At 51.5% G+C, this 27,866-nt stretch overlaps 1 protein-coding gene across 2 annotated transcripts in view; it reads right to left on the reverse strand.

Moving 5' to 3' along the window:
* Positions 1 to 27,866, reverse strand: part of elapor1 (endosome-lysosome associated apoptosis and autophagy regulator 1) — a 171,475-nt gene that overhangs the window by 101,591 nt on the left and 42,018 nt on the right. For both annotated transcript variants that reach the window (XM_038820162.1, XM_038820163.1), the window contains exons 3-4: positions 11,843 to 12,029; positions 9,416 to 9,563 (exon numbers count right to left, since the gene is read on the reverse strand). In XM_038820162.1, coding sequence (XP_038676090.1) covers positions 9,416 to 9,563; positions 11,843 to 12,029 — 335 coding nt within the window. The remainder of the gene's footprint in view (positions 1 to 9,415; positions 9,564 to 11,842; positions 12,030 to 27,866) is intronic.

Raw genomic sequence — 27,866 nt, forward strand, 5'->3', positions numbered from 1 at the left:
TGTCAATGTCACTCGTACTGGGCATTAAGTTCTAAACACTACTAAGTTCACTAAATTTTCATAGAGCCGTAGAATTTACAGTGCGGGAGGAGGCCATTCAGCCCATCAAGTCTGCACCGGCCCTTGGAAAGAGCACCCTACTTAAGCCCCACGCCTCCACCCTATCCCCTTTATCCCGGTGACCCAGTAACCTAACCATTTTGGGCAGTAATGGGAATTTAGAATGGCCAATCCACCTAACCTGCACATCTTTGGACTGTGGGAGGAAACCGGAGCACCCGGAGGAAACCCACGCAGACACGGGGGGGGGGGGGGGGGGGGGAACGTGCAGACTCCACAAAGTCCAAAGATGTGCGGGTTAGGTGGATTGGCCATGCTAAATTGCCCGTAGTGTCCTAATAAAAGTAAGGTTAAGGGGGGGGTTGTTGGGTTACGGGTATAGGGTGGATACGTGGGTTTGAGTAGGGTGATCATGGCTCGGCACAACATTGAGGGCCGAAGGGCCTGTTCTGTGCTGTACTGTTCTATGTTCTATGACAGTGACCCAACTGGGAGTCAAACCTGGGAATCTGGAGCTGTGAAGCAACTGTGCTAACCACTATGCTACCATGGGCTTACTGCTGATGAAGACATCCCAGAGTCTGATCTTCAACTGGAGAAACTTTGCAAATACTACCTTTTTCACAAAGAAAAGGTCTCTCGACATGCTTTGCTGAGCAGTGTCTGGTGCAAGTGTCACGGACGTAAAATCTACTGTGGAGAAAACATGAACTACAAGAGGAAGGGATTTTCTAGAAATAAAACTGACAGATATTGGAAACACTATTATCATTAATTCAGGGGTAAAGCTCCTCTCTGTCAGCATGATGCTCCCCATTTAACAATTTTGGTTTCATAGACCCCAGGAAACATTTCTTAAAATCAGAAATTTAACAATACAGTAAAATTCCATGAGCAAATCATTGACAGGAGATGGACATCACTGATAAGGCCAAAATGTATTACTCATTCCTAGTAATACAAGGACGTGGTGGTGAGCACCTTCTTACATACATTAGGAGCAGGAGGAGGCCACTCGGCCTTTCGAGTCTGCTCTATCATTCAAATAGATCATGGCTGATCTGATTGAAACCTCAACCCCACATTTCTGATTTAGCCCAATAACCTTTTACCCCTTGTTAATCAGGAATCTATCTTGCTCTGCCTTGAAAACATTTAAAGAGTCTGCTTCCACTACCTTTTGAGGAACAGAGTTCCAGACTCATGATACCTTCTTGAATCTAACTGATTGGATTGCTAAACCATCTCAGAGGGCAGTTCAAGGTCAACCACACAGCCGTGCATCTGGACTTCTATATAGGCCAGACTGGCTAGATGTCGTTTTATTAAAAGAGCATGAGTGAACCGGATGGATTTGTATGAAAATCTGGTAGCTTTGTGGCCTCTATTACTGATACCATTTAGTTCATTTAAATTCCCCAGCTACAATGATGGGGATTTGAAATAATTTCTCCCCATTATCCCTTCAGGCCTCTGGATTACTAATCCAGTAAAATTGCCATGATACTACCCGATCCATAGTTGATGATCATACATGAACGATTTGGCATTTCCAAAAAACAATTTAGTGAGGAAAACTACACTTTAATTATTGAATAGACTGCATGGACAGAATAGTCCATTCTGGGCCTGCGTCCCATGGCAGGGGTGGGAAGCAGGAGTGTTTTGCGCCAGAGTCCAGAGGAAGACGCGCCAAATCACACGTGCTCACAAATTATGCAGTCAGGTTCTGGACCAGCATGAAATCCTGCTGGTGGGGTGGGGGGCGGGGGGACAATTCTGGTCAGGTGTTAATTTGAATCCTGACAATGTGATATGAAACGGCTTCCCAGCGGCGTTTAGCAGGAATGGCGATTATCCAGCTATGGTGGTCAGGGCCAGATGTTCCTGCTGTAATTTCCCACCATCGGGAAACTGGGGCGAAATTCTCCGCACCCGCGGAAAATCGTAAAACCGTCGTAAAAATCGGGAGCGTTTTACGACGGTCGCGAAGGCTTCATTTCCTGACGGATTCACTTCCGGGAAATGGGCTAGTAGCGCGGCCGCGTCAATTACGTGCGTGATGACGACGGAACGCGGCGACGACACGATCACGCCCACGTGACGCCGCCCGACGCCGTAAAAAGGCGCGGGCGACCCCAGAATCTGTCGGGCAGGATGTCGGAGCCGAGGAGAGCTGCTCCTCGCTTTGTTGATGCGGACGTCGAGGCGCTGCTCGATGCCGAGAGGCAGAGGAGGGGCATCATCCGCCCGCGGAGAGGGCGTCGCCAACCTGCCAGCGCGGTACGCCAGGCCTGGCGTGATGTGGCTACTGCCGTCAGTGCTGTGGGGCAGACCCCTCGCTCAGCTGAGCAATGTAGGAAGAAGCTACACGACCTCACCAGGTCTGCCAGGGTAAGTGCCATGAGGGTGCCCCCTAGTCACAACCATCCCTCCCCCTTAACTTAAGCCCCCCCCCCCCCCCCCCCCCCGGCACGGGAGGGGGGGAGGGGGATTGGGGCAGAGTTATTTGAGGATGGTTCACAAAGTTGTCGCAGACCCAGCGCTCTGGCCCCGAGGAGAGATGCAATCGTCTTATGACAACTTGACCCCCCCAAACTGTGCCAGTATCTGAACAGACTGCTGATACCTTCCGTTTTGTAATGATCTACCTATGTTCCCTCCCCCAACAGGCCAAGGCCGCTCACAACCACCGTGAGCGGCACAAGACTGGAGGGGGTTCACCCAACCTGCACCCCCTCAGCACCTTTGAACAGAGGGCCCTGGACCTTGTTGGGGGGTCTGCCACCCGCGATATCGCGCTATGCGAGGTTGGCGGAACTGCAGCAAGTGAGACAACCCTCCCTGACAAACACTCACCCCTCCCCCATCCTCTGTCCCTTCACACACCCTGCCCACTGGGACACCTCCCCCATCCTCTGTCCCTTCACACACCCTGCCCACTGGGACACCTCCCCCATCCTCTGTCCCTTCACACACCCTGCCCACTGGGACACCTCCCCCATCCTCTGTCCCTTCACACACCCTGCCCACTGGGACACCTCCCCCATCCTCTGTCCCTTCACACACCCTGCCCACTGGGACCGTCCAGCGGCCTGCCGAGCAAATCTAAATAACCCGTCTCATTCTCTTCCCTAGGACGTGATGCCGAACGACGAGGGCCGTCTGCCTCCAGACGGAGACAGGAATCTGCCGCCACCTCACCCGGGGCCTCACAACAGAGGGTGCCCGATCAGCGGGCAGCCCCATCCGCCCCAACCCAATCTGCGGACCAGGACGCACAGAGGGTTCGAAGTCCACAACCACCAGAAATGGCCAGGGACAACCCTCCTGATGCTGAGCAGCCCCACACCCTGGAGGAGGCCCTAAACATTGAGAGCGTCGGGCTTGCGGCACTGCTTTCTCCCACCACATCCATCATCCCAGAGACACACACCCCGGCAGGCCTATTTAGTGATGAGTCTCCTGGGGCACAGTCTGGTTGGCACATCACAGCTGAGCAGGTACAGCAGGTGGAGGTCGGAGCAACAGAGGGCCCGGACTCGCGGAGAACAGACCAGGCCCAGGATGCAGCTGGCTCCCAGACGTTTTCTGAGTTCCTGGAGTTTATCAACCCACCCGCACAGCCGATGCCTCAGGAAACCCAGGGAAACAATGACGGGAGGAGGGCTGCCTTCCTGGCTCTGCAGACGCTGTTAGAGGAGTCGAACCGCGTCCAAGAGCAGGGAGTGGTGCCGCTCATGGCAGAGACCCAGTCCGACACCGCACGGGTGGTATCCGCGGTGGAGGCAATGGGTCAGGTTATGCAAGACGTTGGGCTTAATGTGCACGCGTCATCCTCGGCCCTGGACAGGGTTGCCCTCTCACAGGCAGCAATGTGCCAGAGCCAAAACGACATTGCCGGCGCCCTGCGGGCCATGGCCGAGTCTCAGCAGGTCATGGCCCAGTCGCAGCACGCCATGGCACAGTCCCAGCAGTCGATAGCACAGTCCCAGCAGTCGGTCGCGGAGACCATCAACCGCCTGACACATGTGCTGGATGGCGTCGTGCACACACAGGTTGAGGTCGCACAGTCCCTGGTGGGAATGTCTAACTCCCTGGACTCCGTCTCTGCAAACCTTCGGATCCTGGTGGATACCGTTGCAGGCCTCCAGGACTGGCAGCGCCAGGTGTCGGTGGTGCGACGGGGCACCTCCCCGCTCGCACCTCTGTCCCAAAGTGAGGCCCGGGGGCCACCGGGCTCCCCGAGGGAGGAGGAGGTTTCGGGGTCCGTCCCATTAAGGCCATCACGGGACGTCCCGGAATTCTCGGCCTCCCCCCGTCCCATCCCTGGTGCATCGGGTGGGCAGCAGGCAGAGCAGGGTGGCACAATGTCACCCGAGACGCCCGCAGAGCAGCCTGGCCCATCAAGGCCGGGTCGCCCCAGGAAACGCTTAGCCAAGGAGAAACGAGTCGAGGGGGGCGATTCACAGCAATCCTCCTCCACTCCTGCTGTATCATCTGGGGAGTCACTTAGACGTAGTGGTAGTGCCCGTAAGGCAACTAAGATAGACACTGAGTAAGTTGGCACGGGTGAAGGGCACAGTTTAGTTGTAGGGGCTAGGGCACCTGTAAATAATTGTTAATATTAAACGCACTGTTCCACCTTACTTGTAATACCGTGTGATTGTTCCACAGCCACAGGAATCGTGATGGTGACCGAGTGTCGCTGGGGTTAACGGGTGGTGAAACCTCGGTGCCGGGTGTGCAGTCCCTGCCCCTACCCCCTCCCACAGCTAGCCCACGCGGGCACGTGATGGAGTGTCAGTGACGAACTCAGCGGCCACCAAGGTGGATGGTTCAGCTATTGCCATGGGTCAGACTCTCTCTAACGATTCTGAGCTCACAGCTCTTCGCAGAGCGGGCTGTCATCATTCCACATGGCACTGATCACACCCGCTGACACAGCCATCAATGTTGTGCCATACCGTCTGGACCCAGTGATAAGCGTGATGTCGAAGTGGAGCAGTGTACACTGAGAGGGGGGGGGGGGGGGGTTGTGGTGGTGGCAGTTGTGTGGTGACCCTCTGCATGACTAGCGATGCAGGTGGTGGTTTGGTGTTCATCGGGGACGTCACATGCGATGCGTGAACCGTGCTGCCACCAGGGTGTCGCGTGCCCGCCGTCCTTGCCGGGTCCGTCGTGCCGCCTCCTGGACATCACCAGCACCTGGGTCGTGTCTGCGTTCTGCGTCCGCCACTCCGCCAGCCTCCTCCTCCTCCTCCTCCTCCCTCGCCTCCTCCTCCTCCTCCTCCTCCTCTGTGCTGGCACCACTGCCACTAGCTTCTCCCTCCGCCTCCTGCAGCAGGTCATCTCCCCTCTGCATCGCGATGTTGTGCAGCGCACAGCAGACCACTACAATGCGAGCGACCCTGTCGGCCTGGTACTGCAGGGCCCCTCCGGAGCGGTCCAGGCATCTGAATCTCATCTTCAGGAGGCCAAGGCAGCGCTCCACCACACCCCTGGTTGCTGCATGGGCCTCGTTGTATCGGGTTTCCGCATTGGTCTGAGGCCTCCGTATAGGCGTCATCAGCCAAGACCTCAGCGGATAACCCCTGTCGCCTAGCAACCAGCCCCTCAGCCGGGGGGGACGTCCCTCAATCATCGCAGGTATGAACGACTGCGCCAGTATGTAGGAGTCATGCACACTCCCTGGGAACATTGCACAGACGTTCATGATCCTCATGTGGGGGTCGCATACCACCTGGACATTAATGGAGTATGTCCCCCTTCTGTTTGTGAACACTTCCTTGTCCACAGCAGGCGGGCGCATGGGGACGTGAACACAGTCGATTGACCCCTGAACCCTCGGTATCCCGGCCACACTGGCAAATCCACGAGCTCGTGAGTCTTGACTTGCTTTGTCCTCGGGAAAGGTGATGTAGCGGTCCGCGATGGCATAGAGGGCGTCGGTCACATCCCGGATGCACTTGTGCACCGATGACTGGGAGATCCCAGAGACGTCCCCGCTTGGAGACTGGAAGGAGCCGGTAGCATAGAAGTTCAGAGCGGCCGTCACCTTGATGGCAACCGGGATCGCGTGTCCTCCCCCCGTTCCACGTGGGGCGAGGTGCGACAGGAGTTGGCAGATATGTATCACCGTCTGCCTACTCAGCCGGAGTCTCCTCCTGCAGGTGATGTCCGTCATTGTTAGGAAAGAGACCCGGACACGGTACACCCTCGGCTTTGGTCGTCGCCTCTGGCGCCGTGGCTGCACCCTCACTCTCTCCTCCTCCCCCTCCTCCTCCCCCCCCCCCATGCTGCTCGACGACTGGCAACTCCTCGGCCCTTCCCTCTGCTGCTGCAGCTGGCCCTGCATCCACTGCGGGTTGTGGCTGTGGATGCTGCTCCATCTCCAAATGCAGTGCAGCGGCCCCAACCACTGCGCAGAACATAGCCGTTCTGTTCCCATACATCGTGCTAACCTACAGAAGGGTGGTGGGGGGCAGAGAAACGGGACATGTTAGACGGAGGTTAGTCGACACCTCGGCAGCCGCCTGCCACAGGATACCTGTGTGTCCCGGTGGCCTGGTCGCGCTGCTGACACGCGGGCAGCCTAACCCCTGGTCACTTTCTGCATCCAACGGCCAGTAAACTATGGCCTCCTCACGGGTGCGCCAGTGGCCTGTGTCCGGAAGCCACAGGGGAACCAGCGGCCGTGTCCTCGTGACCGGCACGCCATGGCATGCTGGCAGACATATTGTTACGGGGTTGGACGGCTCACTCTCTACCTAACCCCCCCCTCCGTCGCCCCCCACTGCCTCCCCCGTCGCCCCCCACTGCCTCCCCCGTCGCCCCCCACTGCCTCCCCCGTCGCCCCCCACTGCCCCCTCTGTCTCCCCCACTGCCCCCTCCGTCTCCCCCACTGCCCCCTCCGTCTCCCCCACTGCCCCCTCCGTCTCCCCCACTGCCCCCTCCGTCTCCCCCACTGCCCCCTCCGTCTCCCCCACTGCCTCCCCTGTCGCCCCCACTGCCTCCCCCGTCGCCCCCACTGCCTCCCCCGTCTCCCCCACTGCCCCCTCCGTCTCCCCCACTGCCTCCCCCGTCGCCCCCACTGCCCCCTCCGTCTCCCCCACTGCCTCCCCCGTCGCCCCCACTCCCCCCGCTCTGGATCCCCTCCCGTTCTCAGGGATGCCTTCCCCGTTGTGGCCAGACTCGAGCGGTGCGCTGAGCGGTGCACTGAGCGGTGCGCAGAGTGGTGCCCTGACCTCCTCCAAGCTGTCGTCAGCCAGGCCGACTGGTTGACGAATTTAAAAAGCAGGTGTGTTTCACGACGTGCAAACAGAGCGCCATGACGTCGGGACTTCGGCCCATCCGGGCCGGTGAATAGCGGGGGGGGCTATCAGTGGCGATTCTGGTCGTGTCAGGGGCGGGAAGGAGGCGTTTGTCGGGAATGGCGACTCCGACATTTTGCGGGGTTCGGAGAATAGCGGGAGGGCGTCGGAACAGCGTCGCCGTAAAAATTTCCGACGCCCGCTGTTCTCCGAACCGTCGTGAGTCCGGGGAATCGCGCCCCTGATTTTTCACTCCCTGCCGTATTGTTGTGTGTGTGTCCCCCCCCGAGCTCACCATGAACTCCACAGAGGTTGGGCGGGAACAATTTTGCTCATAGATTTACAGAAGTGAAGGCCTGGTTTGGTGTGTTTTTAGACAACTATTGTGATGGACAATTTTGATTAATTGTGCTGTATGTAATTTTTAATCTTTGTACTACTTTGGACATGAACAGCAGACATACGAAGCAGGCTGGTACATCATGTTCTTTGGATGTGCACAGGGGTTCAACATGATTTATTTCTCAAGTAGGTTTGTCATTGGGCTCACGTTCAAAGGTTCTAAAGAAATTGACTATGCTTTAACTCTTTGGTTGCTTGGGAACCAATAATTCTTATTAGGGCAGCATTTGTTATAGAACATAGAACAGTACAGCACAGAACAGGCCCTTTGGCCCTCGATGTTGTGCCGAGCAATGATCACCCTACTCAAACCCACGTATCCACCCTATACCCGTAACCCAACCCCCCTTAACCTTACTTTTTAGGACACTACGGGCAATTTAGCATGGCCAATCTACCTAACCCGCACATCTTTGGACTGTGGGAGGAAACCGGAGTACCCGGAGGAAACCCACGCACACACGGGGAGGACGTGCAGACTCCGTGTTTCCAAGCTGCTTCATTCTTGCTTCTGCAAAGTCTGGTATGCAAGCTATTTTATTTCTGTTACACACTCCGACCGAATCATTTCATGCCTGCACTAGCATTAGAAATGATTCAATGTTTACCCTGTAACATCACTGTCCCGGATATCGAGCTCTTGAAATCAGGCTTCAGTCTGACAGGAAGAGCAGGTTTGTCTAACTTTCCCCAGAGTGCAAAGCGCAATGTCAATTAGCTCAGATTGTAAAATAGTGCCTTACAGACCATGTAAACATAAAAATTTTAATTTTTATCCAAGGCAGGTAGAATTCAAAATAAATGATTCCCGTTGTCTAGAAAATGGAAATTGGTTGACCTTTAAGTATTTTCACATTCTCAATTGACAGCACATTTGTAACATTATTACCATTCAATGATTGTGATGGCTCCAGAAACACGCCGTGAGCACTCCGGATCGGAAATGGCTGGTCTTCAATTTAGCCTTTGTGCTAAGAAACAGTCCAACCAGTGGAGAAGTTTACCATCCCTCGCCTACCCATTGACTTTAAATTTTACTAAGATTCCTAGGTGCTACACAAATGCACTGTCCAGAAAGTGATGAAGGCTATGGCATCAATAGAATATGCCTGATTTTTCTGCAGCTTTTGTTTTGAAATTGCAATTGGATGCTGGATCAGGAGAATTAAGATAACACTGGACGAACTTTGATGGGTCAAAAAGGTTGCATTCATCCTTGACTTTTTATATAACTAATATTACTTTACTAGGACAACAATAATATTATTTTAAATGCCACAAATTATTGGGGGTTGGATATTCTGATTGGTTGTGCTGTGTCTTTTTATTGTGTATAAATGAAAACTGTTGAATAAAAATATTTAAAAAAATTAAATGCCACAAATTTTGTTTCTAAGTTCAGTAAATTTTGAATACAAATGCATCCCCTTTCATCTTTGCACTGTTGTGGGATTCACTCTTGTTAGCTCAGGCTGTTCCCTTCTTCTGTGGTTCCTTTACTTTCCTATGAAGGGAAATTAAAATACAGGTTCTGAGGCCAATGACAACCATTTTCTGCTCCAGAGGTATATTCAAAGAAATCGACACTGTACAAATGAACTATACATGACATTATTGAACAGACAGCTGTTATTACTTACAAAAAAATCAAAGTATAAGTTGGTGTCTGGATACTGATATTCAAAAGATGCGCTGCCTGATTGTTTCAGGCTCACCGCATACATCAGAGTAGCCGTACACTCATCGCTGTTAGATGCTAGGAAATCACCTTTAAAAGTCCATTTTGACCTATCAAAATAGATAGAGACATTTATTTCCATTTTAACGTCATCCTATCCTGTTGCAAGCTGAAAGCAATAACTGAAAAATCTTTGAGCTGCAATATCTGTACAATCAAACAAACAGGTACTGATAATTGTACTGCTATAAGGGCTGTTTGAACAGAAGTGATTGTTACAAATGGTAACTATAGCTAAAGATAGAGGAGCAAATAAGGAAACTAACAAGCACTAGATTCCTAAATTCCTAAAGCAGGTGTAACTTTTATCCTCTATCAATTTCTATGCTTAGAACACAGGAATCCTTGTTAATTGATTCATTTGAGGATAGGGAGAGGCACTCAATTAAAAAAAGGACTTGATCCTTCTCTTTTTCACCAGGCTTCTTCCTTCCTCTCTCTCACTAAAGGTGTTGATGTTTACTGGGGTATTAGTGGAGTGTCGGTCGAATTATCGAATGGTCATTAGTCATAAATGAGCTTTCACAATGTGAGATGGCTATTCAGCCAGACCTACTTGGAGGAACCTCCTCACTGAAGGGACACAATTCTTCAAGGACACCCGTTGGCAAAATGAGGCCCGGAAAAGGAGCAGGAGAAAGGAATACAAGTGATCTAGAGTCCAAGGACAGACCCACCTCCCGGAAACACCTGCCAAGTGTACGGTTGAAGATGCGGCTCTAGGATCGGGCTCATCATTCATGCAAGAACCCATAGAACCCACGACCAGTAACACGGTGTATCTTAGGTGGACAATCATACGCGGTAATGAGTGATCGGCAAAGAAGCAGACATGTGGCACCACACCCTCAAATCAAATTGATTCCTTATTTGACACCCAAACTCTCAAATTCCAGCAAATGTCAGGACTTACAATTTCCCAGACTGATTTTCACCTTTCTACCCCGCTCTACCAGTTTTAACTCGTCTACCACTTTAGTGAGATTAGCTTTGGGATGAAATATCAATGGCAAGATTTCAACTCACTCTTAACCTACTTTACAGACATAAAAATCGGACCTCAAATCTGTCTAGTTTGTATGACTCAAACACTCATTATCAGCAGAACTGTAAGGATAGGAGGAACTTCTTCACCCAAAGGGTTGTGAATCTATGGAATTCCTTGCCCAGTGAAGCAGTTGAGGCTCCTTCATTACATGTTTTTAAGGTAAAGATAGATAGTTTTTTGAAGAATAAAGGGATTAAGGGTTATGGTGTTCGGGCCGGAAAGTGGAGCTGAGTCCACAAAAGATCAGCCATGATCTAATTGAATGGCGGAGCAGGCTCGAGGGGCCAGATGGCCTACTCCTGCTCCTAGTTCTTATGTTCTTATGTTCTTATGATTGCCCGGTAGAGATTTCAATACAATGTTCTTCTCTTTGCACTTGGTGCCTGTTGAACTTACATGCTAGCTTTTTTTGACTTATGCACAAGGACCCCCAAATCCCCCTGTGCTGCAGCTTCCTATAGTCTTTCTCCATTTAAATAATATTCAGCTCCTTTATTCTTCCTACCAAGGTGCATAACTTTACATTTTCCTACATTATATTCCATCTGCCAAGTTTTTGCCCACTCACCTCACCTGTCCATATCCCTCTTTAGACTCTGTGTCATCCTCACCACTTGACTTCCCATATATTTTTGTGTCACCCACAAACTTGCCAATAGAGCAATTACTTTCCTTGACTAAGTTATAAATATATAATTGTAAATAATTTTGGCCCCAGCACTGATCCCTGAGGCACTCCACTAGTTGCAGGTTACCATCTTGAAAATGCTCCTCTTATGTACTCTATTAATTAGTCAATCCTCTATCCATGCTAATATACTATACCCAACACCTTTAAGGAGCCTTTTGTGCAGTATCTTTTTGAATACTGTTTGGAAATCCAAGTATAATACATCTACTGATTCTCCTTTATCTATACTGCTCATTAACATCTCAAAAAATTCTAATAAATTGATCAGGCATGATTTCCCCTTCATGAAGGCATGCTGACTTTGCTTGATTATAATATGTATTTCTAAATGCAGTGCTATTACATGCTTTATACTGGACTGTAACATTGTATTGATGTGATTTTTAAAACTTAACACACTGAAAGACTCCCATTATCACATGCTAACATGCACAATTCACATTGTGTACTGTACATCAAACTGTAATAATGCTTAACATATTATAACTAAAGTTTGTAATCAATAAATATTAACGATCTCAGGAGGTAAGGATCAGTTCTCCCTGTAGCTTGTTAAAGGCTGTTGTTAGTCTATACATAAATGTACCTACATGGTGCAATTCTCAGTTGACTCATTGTCTGAAGAGTCTAGAGTTGTCCCAGTGTTGACAAATCCTGATGGGAGCCTATCCCACTCACGGAATTCAATGCCAGTGCCGAGAGAGTAAGTACCAGCAACACATTCCTTGCATGATTGGTTCCTCATGTCTAAGAACTGACCAGATCCACAGGAAAAAGCTGCAGAAATGTACAAAACCAATATCAAATATTTGGACAAGATATTGCAAAAAGAGTAAAATCTAAAGGAAATATAGTACATTCTTTCAACTGACGAGTGTGTATCTGTAAAGATTACTCTTCAATTATCATAATTAAAAACAGACTAAAATAAAACTTTTGCAGATTTAACCATTAAATTCGGAATAACCTGGAAACGTACACCTAAACAATGGCATGGAAATATATGGCAATGCAATTTTCAAAAAATATATATTTTTATGAGATTTTTTTCAGTTTTTAACAATTAACGCAATAAAATAACAAAAAACACCAATGGAAAACAGGTACAGTGATTATTATTATTGTTACAAGAGTTATTACAACTATAGGAGCAAGCAAGGAAGGATATATTCGGGACAATATACTTAAGGAACCAGCACCTCTAGTTTTAACACTGGATCAATTCAACAACAGATTATTAGATCAACTGATGTGCCAGCAGTGGGGAAGGGGATTGGTGGTGGTGTTGGAGGTCAGGCCACATGCCTTCATGTGTTGCGAGATCTAAGGCTAACAAAATGTAATTGCGCATGGAAAACCCAACAGGAGCAAGTGAGCCAGGGTGGAGCCTATACATTCAAGATAGGGGACCCATACATTAAGAATGTATCAGACTCAGAAGTTAGGAATTCCATAGGACTGCATTCCATAATTAGCCTACACAGTTTTGAATTGAAGAGCATTTGTCACTAATCCAGGAGCATAAGATATACTTAAGAGCTGCAAAGGTCAGGATATTTTACAGCCTTTTTTCATTAGAATCAGTGATTCTCCCATCTGGAAGACCCAGAATCAGGAACAGAGGACAAGGTTCTAAGGATGTATCAAAAATCCTCTCCAGTTCTCTGACTACACCAGACTAATTGAATTGAATCTTAACACAGGTCCATATGCAGTATATATAATCACCCTCAACTACCAGGCACTTTAGGCACATCACGGATATAACATGATTAAACCTGTGTCTAAGAATAGGAGTGATATGCAAATGGTGCAATGCTTTAAACTGAGTCTCTTTCATTTTATTACAAACAGAAATTTTACTTGTGTAATTCCATATGTTACCCCATGTCTCCTCATTAACATTGATTGTGAAGTCCATCTCTCAAGACAGCAAGGCACCCAGCATGTTACGCAGGATCAAGAATAAAAAGTGTCATAGAACTTGCTGATTAACTGTTTAGGCTCCAAGAATTCAGCATTTGTCCCTCAGGAGAAATAGAGTAGTCGAAGCACAAACTTTTCTTATTAAGGATGAAGTCTCAAAGTTGTAAATACTTAAAAAGGAAGTGTCTCATGATGTCAAATTGTTGGCATAGCTGCTCAAAGGATGACAAGGAAGCATCTCTGAACATGTATCCCAGCCGACAAATGCCTCTATCTCTTTGTGCATCGAATCCATGGTCCTTTAGACCGGGTGGAAAATCTGGGCAGCCCTGGATGGGGGAGAGAGCGGAAGTCAGTTTAGATCTTCCTTCTAATTGGCGGACCAATCTCCACGTTGTAATAGTATTAATAATAATAGAATTATCACATTTTGCAGAACCTGCCTTAATGTCACCATAAAATAACAAGTCCCGCAGAGGATAAGCTGACTGGTCTGCTTCAATATCGAGCCAGATGAATATCGGGTCATTCCTCATCCGATGCCTTATGAACCCAAGATGTGTAGCCAGTTGATACAGCCTAATGTTCAGGCCACCCAGACCTCCCCTAGCCCTTGAACATTAGTAAACTTTCGGCGAGGTTGCTTCTCATTCCAAATAAATGAATTGATCATTCGGTTGATCTCCCTTATGATTCGAGCTGACAGCAGTCTCTGCTCCAACACCACAACCGGTAGCGTGCTACCTACTCCGTGCTGATGGGAAAATGAAAATTGCGGATCAAATCTGCATGCATCAGCATGCAATTAACAGAGATTCTACAGCCCCCCCACCCCCACCCCCACCCAGGTGTTGCTCTGACTCCCACAGAAGGGAATCCACTGGGCGGGTGTTGGTGTAAGTATGGCCAAGTGCAGCCCTGGTGCGCTGAATCCTCACCTACATCCTTCATCCACCAAACCCCCAGGGTCTTTAGGGGACCACCTCTCTGTCGCTTGGAAAAGCAGAGAGACACATCAGCTATGGATTGACCCCCATGAGGAGGGGGTAAAGATTTGTGTTGTGGGGGGGTGGGGGAGGGGGGTGACAGCTGAACGCTGGGATCGGGTCACCCACTCAAAATGGATGCCAGATCCAGGAAATTCGATGGAATCTGGCATACTCCCCGCCATGCAGAGGCCAAGGATTGTGACCCACACCCTGGCACCAGTCCGAGTGCCAGTGGAGACCAGTCCCACTTCTCCGCTAGTGGGAGCACTTAGGGCGCGATTCTCCGCACCCGCGGAAAATCACAAAGTCGGCCGTTTTGTGACGGCCCGACACGACCCAGTTCCCGACGTATTCACGTCCGGGCAATGGGCTAGGAACGGGGCCGCATCAATCACGTGCGCGATGACGCACAGAAACTGTAGGCCAGGATGTCGGAGCTCAGGAGAGCAGCCCCGAGATTCGTGGAGGCTGACGTGGAGACGCTGCTCGAATCAATCGAGCAGAGGAGGGGCATCATCTGCCCGCGTAGAGGGCATCGCCACCCTGCCAGTGCGGTGCGCCAGGCCTGGCGTGAGGTGGCTGCTGCCGTCAGTGCTGTGGGGCAGACCCCTCGCTCTGCAGAACAGTGTCGGAAGAAGATGCACGACCTCACCAGGGCTACCAGGGTAAGTGCCAAGAGGGTGCCCCCGGGTTACAACCATCCCTTCCCCCTTTACTTAATCACCCACCTCCCCCCTCCCCGGCACGGGGGGTGGAGGGGGATTGGGGCAGAGTGAGTTGAGGGTGGTTCACAAAGTAGTCACAGACCCAGCGCTCTGGCCCCCGTGGAGAGATGCAATGGTCTTATTCCAACTTGACCCCCAAACTGTGCCAGTATCTGAACGGACTGCTGATACCTGCCGTATTGTAATGATCTACCTATGCCCCCTCCCCCAACAGGACAAGACCGCTCACAACACTCGTGAGCGGAACAATACTGGAGGGGGTTCGCCCATCCTGCACCCCCTCACCACGTTTGAGCAGAGGGCACTGGACCTTGTTGGGGGATCTGCCACCCGGGAGATCGCGCAATGCGAGGTTGGCGGAGCTGCAACAAGTGAGACAACCCTGCATGACAAACACTCCCCCTCCCCCATCCTCTGTCCCTTCACACACCCTGCCCACTTGGACATCTCCCCTATCCTCTGTCCCTTCACACACCCTGCCCACTTGGACACCTCCCCCATCCTCTGTCCCTTCACACACCCTGCCCCGTTGGACACCTCCCCCATCCTCTGTCCCTTCACACCCTGCCCACTGGGGCCGTCCAGCGCCCGGCCGAGCATCTCTAAATAACCCGTTTCATTCTCTTCCCTAGGACGTGATGCCGAACAACCAGGGCCGTCTGCCTCCAGGCGGACACAGGCATCTGCCCCCACCTCACCCAGGGCCGCACGACAGAGGGTGCCCGATCAGCGGGGAGTCCCATCCTCCCCAACCGAATCTGTGGAGCAGGACGCCCAGAGGGCGGCGAGAGAGCAAGAGAGAGAAATGGCCCGCGAACGCCCTGCGGCCTCTCAGCGGGCCGATGACATTGAGGAGGCGTCCACCCAAGACGACCTCGAGCTTGCGGCACAGCTATCTCCCACACCATCCACCATCCCAGAGACACTCACCCCGGTTGGCCTATTTAGTGATGAGGCTCCTGGGTCACAGTCTGGGTCGCACATCACAGCTGAGCAGGTACAGCAGGTGGAGGTCGGAGTAGCCGAGGGCCCGGACTGGCGGAGGCCAGGCCAGGCCCAGCATGCAGCTGGGATCCCAGACGTTTTCCGAGTTCCTGGAGTTTCTCAATCCACCCGCACAGCCGATGCATCAGGAAACCCAGGGACACAATGACAGGATGAGGGCTGTCTTCCGGACTCTGCAGACGCTGTTAGAGGAGTCGAACCGCGTCCACGAGCAGGGAGTGGTGCCGCTCATGGCAGCAACCCAGGCCGACACCGCACGGGTGGCATCCGCGGTGGAGGCAATGGGTCAGGTTATGCAAGGCGTTGGGCTTAATGTGCACGCGTCATCCTCGGCCCTGGACAGGGTTGGCCTCTCACAGGCAGCAATGTGCCAGAGCCAACACGACATTGCCGGCGTGCTGCGGGCCTTGGCCGAGTCTCAGCAGGTCATGGCCCAGTCGCAGCAGTCAGTCGCAGAGAGTATCAACCGCCTTACACATGTGCTGGATGGCGTCGTGCACTCACAGGTTGAGATCGCACAGTGCCTGGCGGGAATGTCTAACTCCCTGGACTCCGTCTCTGCAAACCTTCGGATCCTGGTGGATACCGTTGCAGGCCACCAGGACTGGCAGCGCCAGGTGTCGGTGGAGCGACGAGGCACCTCCCCGCTCGCACCTCTGTCCCAAAGTGAGGCCCGGGGGCCACCGGGCTCCCCGAGGGAGGAGGAGATTTCGGGGCCCGTCCCATTAACTCCATCACGGGACGTCCCGGAATTCTCGGCCTCCCCCCGTCCCATCCCTGGTGCATCGGGTGGGCAGCAGGCAGAGCAGGGTGGCACAACGTCACCCGAGACGCCCGCAGAGCAGCCTGGCCCATCAAGGCCGGGTCGCCCCAGGAAACGCTTGCCGAAGGAGAAACGAGTCGAAGGGGGCGATTCGCAGCAGACCTCCTCCACTCCTGCTGTATCAATGGGGAATCACTTAGACGTAGTGGTAGGGCCCGTAAGGCAACAAAGAGAGACACTGAGTAAGTTGGCACGGGTGAAGGGCACAGTTTAGTTGTAGGGGCTAGGGCACCTGTAAATTATTGTTAACATTAAACGCACTGTTCCACCTTACTTGTAATACCGTGTCATTGTTCCACAGCCACAGGAATCGTGATGGTGACCGAGTGTCCCTGGGGTTGACGAGCGGTGAAACATCGGTGCCGGGTGTGCAGTCCCTGCCCCTCCCCCCACCCCCTCCCACAGCTAGCCCACGCGGGCACATGATGGAGTGTCCGTGACGAACTCAGCGGCCACCAAGGTGGATGGTTCAGCTATTGCCATGGGTCAGACTCTCTCTAATGATTCTGAGCTCACAGCTCATCGCAGAGCGGGCTGTCATCATTCCACATGGCACTGATCACACCCGCTGACACAGCCATCAGTGTTGTGCCATACTCTGGACCCAGTGGTGAGGGTGATGTCAAAGTGGAGCAATGCACACTGAGAGGGGGTGGGGGGGGGGGGGGGGGGGAGCTGTGGTGGTGGCAGTTGTGTGTTGACCCTCTGCACGACTAGCGATGCAGGTGGTGGTTTGGTGTTCAGCGGGGACGTCGCATGCGACTCGTGAACCGTGCTGCCACCAAGGCGTTGCGTGCCCGCCGTCCTCGCCGGGTCCGTCGTGCCGCCTCCTGGACATCACCAGCACCAGGGTCGTGTCTGCGTGCTGCGCCCGCCACTCAGCCAGCCTCCTCCTCCTCCCTCTCCTCCTCTGTGCTGGCACCACTGCCACTGGCTTCTCCCTCCGCCTCCTGCAGCAGGTCATCTCCCCTCTGCATCGCGATGTTGTGCAGCGCACCGCAGACCACAACAATGCGTGCGACCCGATCGGGCTGGTACTGCAGGGCCCCTCCGGAGCGGTCCAGGCACCTGAATCTCATCTTCAGGAGGCCAAGGCAGCGCTCCACCACACCCCTGGTTCCTGCATGGGCCTCATTGTATCGGGTTTCCGCATTGGTCTGAGGCCTCCGTATAGGCGTCATCAGCCAAGACCTCAGCGGATAACCCGCCGCCTAGCAAGCAGCCCCTCGGCCGGGGGGGGACGTCCCTCAAACATCGCAGGGATGTACGACTGCGCCAGTGTGTAGGAGTCATGCACACTCCCTGGGAATCTTGCACAGACGTTCATGAACGTCATGTGGGGGTCGCATACCACCTGGATATTCATGGAGTATGTCCCCCTCCTGTTTGTGAACACCTCCCTGTCCCCTGCAGGCGGGCGCATGGGAACGTGGACACAATCGATTGCCCCCTGCACCATCGGTATCCCGGCCACGCTGGCAAATCCACGAGCTCGTGAGTCTTGAGTTGCTCGGTCCTCGGGAAAGGTGATGTAGCGGTCCGCGATGGCATAGAGGGCATCGGTCACATCCCAGATGCGCCTGTGGACCGATGACTGGGAGATCCCAGAGAGGTCCCCGCTTGGAGACTGGAAGGAGCCGGTCGCATAGAAGTTAAGAGCGACCGTCACCTTGATGGCAACCGGGATCGCATGTCCTCCCCCCGTTCCACGTGGGGTGAGATGCGCCACGAGGTGACAGATATGTATCACCGTCCGCCTACTCAGCCGGAGTCTCCTCCTGCAGGTGATGTCCGTCGTTGTTAGGAAAGAGATCCGGACACGGTACACCCTCAGCCTTGGTCGTCACCTCTGGTGCCGCGGCTGCACCCTCACTCTCTCCTCCTCCCCCTCCGGGCAGCCTAACCCCTCGTCACTTTCTGCATCCAACGGGCAGTTAACTACGTCCTCTTCACCGGTGCGTCAGTGGCCTGTGGCCGTAAGCCACAGGGCAACCAGCGGCCGTGTACTCGTGACCGGCACGCCATGGCATGGCGGCAGACATTTTGTAACCGGGGTTGGACGGGTCACTCGCTCACTCTCTCCCTACCCCCCCCCCACTCCCACTCTCCCCCCCTCCGTCTCCCCCATTCCCCCCTCCGTCTCCCCCACTCCCCCCTCCGTCTCCCCCACACCCCCCTCCGTCTCCCCCACTCCCCCCTCAGTCTTTCCCACTCCCCCCCGCTCTGGACCCCCTCCCCTCGGGGATGCCTTCCCCGTTGTGGCCAGACTCCAGCAGTGCGCTGAGCTGTGCGCTGAGCGGTGCGCTCACCTACTCGAAGCTCTCGTCAGCCAGCACGACTGGTTGACGAACCTGAAAAGCAGGTATGTTGACCGGCGTGAAAACATGGCGTGAGGACGTCGGGACTTCGGCCTATCCGGGCCGGAGAATAGCAGGGGGCCAATAAGTTGGGATTCTGTTCGTGTCAGGGGGTCTTTTTGAGGTCTTTGCTGGGAATGCCGACGTGTAGTTTGTGCGGGGTTCGGAGAAGCGGGAGGGCGTCGGACTGGAGTCGCAGTAAAAATATGCGCGGCCCGCTATTCTCCGAACTGGCGTGAGAGCGGAGAATCGCGCCCTTAGACTTCGGAACGGAGAATCCAGGCCTGCAAGTCTCTCACAAAATGGAAGGAGAAACATGTCCAAATCCTTGTCCAGTAGTTGGATTATCAAAATACTTAACCGAGTTGTCAAATGTAACTTTCAGGGTCGCAGGATAAGGCCCCCTCATAATTTCCCCCAACTACCTCGAGTTGTCTTTGAACTTCATCAAAGCTTCAATGCTTTAGCTGTTGAAAAGTTCTTGAAGAAGGAAGTCCTTGCTCCCCTGTGGATCCAGGTCCCACCACGCTTTGCTATCTCAGGACCTTCTGCCAATCTTCAAAATTGTGGGAACAAATGATTATAGGTCTGGGATGTCGATGGTCCCTTGGCCTCACTGAAAAGATACGATGTGCCCGATCTAACTTGAAATGCCCAGCCTCACATCCTGTTTAAGAAAACATGGAACTCAATAGGAGTCTTACCCTCCACTCCCTCAGGCAGACCGACGACTCCGACTCGGTTCTCCAAATTTCTGACATACTGTACCACACAGCTGGTTCTCCAAGGAATGAATATGAGCTTCAGCTGAGGAAGCAGCATGTTCGACGTTCAGGATTCCTTCCACCATCTCATCAGTCCTTTTATTGGTATTTTCAACTCAGTCTCATGAGTACTTAGATTTTGAGTCAACACATTGAGCCTTTGATCAATAACACGGATAATGTTGGCAGACATCATTTTCACCTCCTCTGAGAGTGCCTCAGAGAGCACCGGGTCAAGAAATTTCACAGGGATCAGGCCGTCATATTGAAAGGGCGGCTGTATTCGCCTACGCCATTTCTGACATCAGAAAAGCACCTATTCCCGCACTGCATCACATAGTTTAAACCCCAAAATGCCAATTTTTAATGCAAAACATTGAGGACATTTGCCTGTCAGTGACTTAATGCTCTACCCAAATGTTCTTCTGCTGATTTGGCAGAACGATCACCAAAATTCTCTGTCACACTGGAATATTGCTGCAAAAGATTAGAGAATGCAAATTTCTTGCATTTATACCCATTCTTTGATCTTTATTCCCCCTCGCTGTCTTGTATTTCAATGTACATCTCAATGCACTTTACGGGAGCAGAAAATGCAACGTTAAAAATTGAAAAGTACCCTTCATTACATGTTCTTACACGTGCTGATCCAAATGTACATAATTGACAGTTTGACGGTTTCAAACTTTAATTTTAACTTTGATACATAAAATGGGACTTTAGAGAGAGAATATGTTGCAATTCTTTGCTTTCTTGGGGTCCTGGTTGTTCATGCGGAGATCTGAAGGTTTGTGTTGGTTGTTACATTCTGGCATGTGGAGAGCAGCAGGGAATTCAGATGAAGTATCCGTTCACAAAACGTGGTCACAGATTTTGGTGTCATTTTACAAGTTGCGCCATTCCATGAAATTCCAGGCGACTAGAATGCTTTGGCACAACTACGGTGTAAAAGCACTCGGAATTTTTTCCAGGCGAAATTCACATTTGGCTGATCGACACGGAATCATTGCCACACATGGATTTACTGTAGAATTTGAACCACGCCGGAGATGAATCTTCTGAAATCCTCTGCTACACATTTCCATAGTCCTGCATCAGCCTAAAATGTTTTGGAGTCATTGCCAGCAAAGTGTTGTCAATGGCAAAGTCATTTGCAATTTCCTCACTTCAAAATGGGCCAATGTAAATTTCAAATCTCAAAAGAAGGTTATTTCTACCGTCTGAGGTCAAACGCTCGTTAGAATCAACTGCCTGGCAAAATAAACAATCCTGTCACCTCCTTGCCAAGTAATTTCATAATAATATAATAGCACAGCAGAAGAAAACTGGGCAGAATCTTCAAACCCACCTGCAGTGGGAACCGTGGTGGGCTGGGGCACTCTATCCGGCGCAAATGAAAATGTCACTTTCCTGCCAGCAGAAAATTAGTTCAGGATTTTCCACTTCAAGCTTTCACGATAGCTTAAAGGGTTGAGCAATGTCGGGAACTCCAGCGGCAGGGTGGCACAGTGGTTAACACTGCTGCCTCACGGGCGGCACGTGGCACAGTGGTTAGCATTGCTGCCTGCGGCGCTGAGGACCCAGGTTCGAACCCCAGCTCTGGGTCACTGTCCGTGCGGAGTTTGCATATTCTCCCCGTGTCTGCGTGGGTTTCACCCCCACAACCCAAAAAAGATGTGCAGGGTAGGTGGATTGGCCATGCTAAATTGCCCCTTAATTGGAAAAAAAAAAAATAATTGGGTACTCTAAAGTTATAAAAAAAACACTGCTGCCTCACAGCACCATCTGGGTTTGATTCCGACCTCCAGTGACTGTGTGGCGTTTCACATCATCCCCGTGGCTGCGTGGGTTTCCTCCGGGTGCTCCGGTTTCCTCCCACTGTCTAAAGATGTACAGGTTAGGTGGATTGGCCATGCTAAATTGCCCCTTTGGGTGGGGTTGCAGGAATGGGGTGGAGGATTGGGCCTAGGTAGGGTGGCCAAAGGGTTGATACAGACGCGATGGGGTGAGTGGCCTTCTTCTGCACTGTAGGGATTCTATGATTCTATGAACTTCACTTGCATTCATTAGCATCTCATGAATGCTCACTGAAAGGCCAACTCACTGGAATCACATTCACCATCCAAATTAAGTTCCTGTCAGCATCTAATTAGAATGTTTTGTTTTATGAGTGCAAATCAGTGGCACACACCTGACGAACCTCACTTCATCCACAAGTTGGTGCTCAGTAGATGCTGCTTTCACCTTCCTTTCACACCATCAATGGAATATACCGGGTGCCTGTAGCACAAGCTGTGCCAAGGCTTCGAATGGGATGCTGGATCGGAGGGGAAGGGTGACACGGAGACAAGCTTGGGGGTGGGAGTGAGGAGGACCAGAGGGGTGCAAGTTGTAGGCAAGGCAAGGAAAGACAAGGGCCAGAGGGTGAATAACTGCTTGTGGGGGAGAGTGGGGTGGTGGTTTCTAGGTAGTGATGGTTATGTACAGAGATGTATGTAAGGTGTGGTCAGTCACTGAAGGGATTTTGTCCTGGGCGGTTGTGGTATGGTATAAGGAAGCAGAGGGTACAGTTAGCAATCCAGAGACCCGGATTAATGCTCTGGGAACTTGGGTTTGAATCCCACCATGGCAGTTGGCGGAATTTAAATTCAATAAAACATCTAGGGCTGGATTGTCCCAAAATAGGACTATGTTCCCATGCCGGTGTAAAAACGCTCGAGTTTTACTTCAGAGATACCTGGGAAAAAAATCAGCTAATTCAATGCCTTGCAGGGGGCTAGCAGTGAGACGGAGTAATTCACTGAGCTTTAGCTGCGGATATGGGCCCCCGCACATCCGGTTCGGAGTCTGCGCATGTGCACGGCGGCGGTCTCCAGCGGTCACGCCGAGCTCCATGGTGGACTCGGACCGCGGAGCCAGACACAAAAATTTAACCCTCCCGATTGGCTGCGCGCCCGAGCATCTAACCGCCCGGATCTAACCCCCCTGTTGCCTATAAGGCCCCCCCCCCCCCACCCCCGGTGTCCGATTCCCCTCGCCCCCAACCAGGGCGACCACAGACGCCAGCATCCCGACCTGCAATAGGTGGTTAGTTCCACGCCGTCGGGAACTCGGCCGGTCGGGAGCGGAGGTTTGCTGGGCTGGTCTCTGTCAATGGCCCCCCCAGCCGCGCGTTGTACTCTATGATCACGCCAATTGTCGGGTCCTGGAGAATCGCCGGATCAGGGTTGATCCTCTGGCTCACTTGTAATGGTAGGGTGGGGATATGCCAGGTCATAAGGTCACAGATTGTGGTTGAGTAAAATTCTTCTGCTGCTGATGGCCCGCAGTGCCTCATGGATGCCCAGTCTTGAGCTGCTAGGTTTGTTCGAAGTCTATTCCATTTTTCCCGTTGGTAGTGCCACGCAATACAATGGAGGGTATCCTCAATGGACGCAATCTACCTGAATGGTAACAGAATCCCACGGCGCGTGCGATTAGCCAAATGTTTCCTTGCACTTGGGCCACTGAGAAACACAACACTATCGAACGCCCATTCAGGTAGATTAAGGCCCTCAGTGGGGAATGCACTAAGAGCCGAGGCTGCACTTAGTCCCGTTTTCTGTACTGAGGAGCTCTGCTCGCTGGAACTCCTCAGTGAAGGGAGAGATCAGGACGCTATTTTAAAACGGCGCCATGATCTCTCAACCCCACCGTGACCACAAACCACCCCCGCCAAAGCCCCAACTCATCCAAAAGGAGGTCCTCGCCCTGGCAGTGCCCTGCCAGCTAGCAATGCCATCTGGGCAGTGCCAGGCTGGCACTCAGGTAGCAAAGCCAAGGTGCCCAGGTGGCACCAGCCATGCAAAGGTGCCACCCTGTCCAGAGGGCAACCACCTTTGGGCCTCCAATCCTTTGGGAGACCCCCACAAGTTCTGTCTGGTCCCCATTTGCGGAGACCAGCACTGAACAGCGAACACCCAAGATTTCCTAGGTAAAGGGGTTACATCCCATGCATTGGTTAGATTTCGGGAATGCATATTATAGTGAGACTAGCTATCTTACTCTAGTATGCAGATTTGCCAGACAGTGACCTCGTGAGAGATGGCGGGCCAGGCAGAACCCAGAAAAGGGATCTCCCGACATTGAAACATTGAAACATAGAAAATAGGTGCAGGAGTAGGCCATTTGGCCCTTCAAGCCTGCAGCACCATTCAATATGGTCATGGCTGATCATGCAAATACAATATCCCACCCCCCGCTTTCTCTCCACACACCTTGATCACGTTAGCCTCAAAGGCCACGTCCAGCTCCCTCTTAAATATATCCAACAAACTGGCCCACAATTTCACAACTCTCTGAGAGAAGACGTTCTTCCCCATCTCAGTCCTGAATGGCTTACCCCTTATTCCTAGGTGGTGATCCCTCGTTCTGGATGTCCCCAACATCGGGAACATTCTTCCCACATCTAGCTGTTCCAGTCACACCAGGATTTTATATGTTTCTTTGGCCGCGCTGCTTTCCAGTTGCCACGCAGGCGGTGCATCCCGCCCATGGTCTCCACACAAGTACGGTGGTCACTTCTGACAATACTGTCATGGACAGTTGCATCTGCGGCAGGAAGATTGGTGAGGTTGAGGTCAAATATATTTTTCCCTCTTGTTGGTTCCCTCACCACATGATGGTCTCAGTCCAGTAGCTATGTGTTTTTGGTCCCAGCCAGCTCGATCTGTGGTGGTACTACTGAGTCACTCTTGATGATGGACAGTGAAGTCCCCCACCCAGTGTACATTCTGCACCCTTACCATCCCAGTGCTTCCTTCAAGTGCTGTTCAACATGGAGGAGTACTGATTCATCAGCTTAGAGGGGAACAATAGGTGGTAATCAGCAGGAGATTTCTTTGCCCATGTTTGCCCCGAGGCCTTGAGACTACATGGGGTCCAAAGTCGATGCTGAGGACTCCCAAGGCAACCCACTCCCAACTGTATACCACTGTGCCGCCATCTCTGCTGGGTCTGACCCGTCAGTGGGAGAGGACATACCCAGGGATGGTGATAGTGTATCTAGGACTGTATCTGTAAGGTATATTCCGTGAGCATGACAATGTTAGGCTGAAGTTCCTCAGACAGCACCTTCCAAAACCACGACCACCACTAACTGGAAGGACAGGGGCAGCAGATACAAGGGAACCCCACCACCTGGTTGTTGCCCTCCAAGTCACTCACCATCCTGACTTGGAAATATATCACCATTCCTTCACTGTCGCTGAGTCAAAATCCTGGAATTCTCTCCCTAACAGCATTGTGGTGTACCTACACCTCAGGGACTGTAGTAGTTGAAGAATGTAGCTCATCACCAACTTCTCAAGGGAAACTAGGGATGGGAAATAAATGTTGGCCTAACCAGCGATGCCCACATTCTGTAAATGAATTTTTGAAATTCAGGAGAGGCATCTGGCTTTGCGAAGTCAATAAATCTAAAGTCATGGGATCATATTGGGTGGTCTCATGGAATGGGGAGGAGATCAGGTGGTCTCTGAAAATAAGGATGCACGCGGCATTGAGAAGGGGAGGGGTCAAATGAAAGAAGGGCATGGACATCAGCATTGACATCAAAAAGGGTAAAACAGGAATACCCACATGACCAATGATAGGGTCACGGGTAATGGGAAGAGGCTGAATAGTAACAGATAGAATGGGAATTAGGAGATGGTGACTGCGGAGGACGATGGGAAGAAATTTCTAGGGTGAAGGAGGAGGCCGGAAAGTGTTGGCCGTATGTGTATGTTAGCAGTACCATCTTTGCCTTTACTGATTAATGACACAGTTGGAAAAAAAAGCTTGGAAAGAAAACAATGTGCGGGGGGGTCTCAAGACATGTGGGAGGAGTTCAAGACTATTATTTTGGGCAACCTATTAATCATTTGCTCAAGCCATGGAGGACATGGCTCAGCTGAGTCTTATGACGGTCATATGCCCATTGAAGGAGCTTTGCTTCTTTACCAATGGTGCGTAATCATGTGAGAATCCATTACATTTAGAAGCTACATTTGGTTGGTGTGAATGACCATCTGTTCCTGACAGAGGCACATAAAAAAGGAAGGAGGATCAAACAAACAAAGGCCCCAAGACGTCCCAGAGCTCCCAAAGAGTGGCAAAGTTAACAAAGACCTGTAACACAACCAAGGGCATACAAAAGACACTGCATATGTAAGGAGACAAAGAAAGATAATGGGCAAGATTTTCTGGCCGCTCATGTCTTACGGTCCTGCCTACGCGCACCCCTACCATGGGTTTTGTGGTGGCAAGGGGTGGGAAACCCCATTGACAACGGCGGGGCAAGATCCTGCCGCTGGCCAGTGATTATCTGCCCTCGGCAGTTGCAGAACACATCGCAAGGGAATGAAAATCCCACCCCATGACAAAGGTGCCATCACTTGTCTGGGAGGTGGTAGCTCGCATTTTCCGCCTTCTCCATGAACAGTGAGCTAAGCAGCTGGCTTGTAATGCAGAACAGTGCCAGCAGCGTGGGTTCAATTCCTGTACCAGCCTCCCCGAACAGGCACTGGAATGTGGCCACTAGGGGCTTTTCACAGTAACTTCATTGAAGCCCACTTGTGACAATAAGTGATTATTATTATTAAGAATAAATGTTGCAAGGACTTAGAATCATAGAATCATGGAATTTTCTGTGCAGAAAGAGGCCACTCAGACTATCGAGTAAACACCGGCTTCTGGAAAGAGCACCCCACCCAAACCCACACCTACACCCATCCCCGTAACCCAGTAACCCCACCCAATCTTTTTGGACACTAAGGGCAATTTAGCATGGCCAATCCACCTAACCTGCACATCCTTGGAGTTTGGGAGGAAGCTGGATCACCCGGAGGAATCCCTCACAAGCACGAGGAGAACGTGCAGACTCCGCACAGACAGTGACCCAAGTCAGGAATCGAACCTGGGACCCTGGAGCTGTGAATCAACTGTGCTAACCACTGTGCTACCATGCTGTCCAACAAGGCAGGTATTCCATTCCCATGGCTTTGAAAGTGACTGCCACACTGAACTTTTTTATACAAGGGACAAATGAAGCCCCACTAAGCAACTGTGTCGGTCCAACTAAAGATTGCGGGAAGTAAGGAAGCGGATTCATCACACACCTCTTATATACACACCCTAAACCACTTGCAGTTAATGTAAGGTTCCAGTTGAATCTTTACTTGCCTCGTTCATTGTCACATGTGCACAGTGAGAAACAACCAAGGAATGACATTCAATCTTAAAACTCAGACAGTGCACCTTCCTGCAGGGAGGTGTGGAAGTCAATGGACTTCAAGTGTTCACAATACATTTTTCATAAACAGATTCCGAAAGTAAAAGATCATTCTAAATGACACGTTGGACATATGAATATAACGTGAGTAGCGATTACTACTTGTGCATCCACACACAAACATCAATGCAACAGCAGCATTCAAATCAATAACCTCGATGAACACTTCTCCCGAGGCCAGAGCATGGTTGCCTGAGAAAATAGGCCGACAGGTGTGTTGGCTAGACGGCAGTGTCGCAAACTATATGCATTGCCTAATGTTGCAGACATGGAATTATCGGCTGCTTGTTGTGGTAAAAATGTGAGTATTTATACAAGCAATGCTCCTGATGGGATTTCACTGCGACAAATTCTGGAACTTAAACAAAACGCGACATTTTGAAGCCTTATTAGTACAAATGCAATCTATGAGACTTAGAGAAGGGTTGATTCAACATATACTTACAAAAGTAAAAACTATGTACAATGGGTGCAAACTCGTGTTACCGGGTTTGCAATCTGAAAATCACCTTACAGCCTTCTGTGCACAGAAGGCGCAGTCAGTGACAGCCGAGGTCTCCAACACTCGGAGGGTTACTGGACACCAGGCCCCTGCTGAGACTGATGATGAGCCTCTAGACTTGGTTCTCGAACTCTGCACCCGAAAAGCGCCGGAATGTGGCAACTGGGAGCTTTTCACAGTAACTTCATTGCAATGTAAGCCTACTTGTGAC

This window comes from Scyliorhinus canicula, chromosome 15 (genome assembly GCF_902713615.1).
Source record: "Scyliorhinus canicula chromosome 15, sScyCan1.1, whole genome shotgun sequence".
Classification (NCBI taxonomy): Eukaryota; Metazoa; Chordata; class Chondrichthyes; order Carcharhiniformes; family Scyliorhinidae; genus Scyliorhinus; species Scyliorhinus canicula.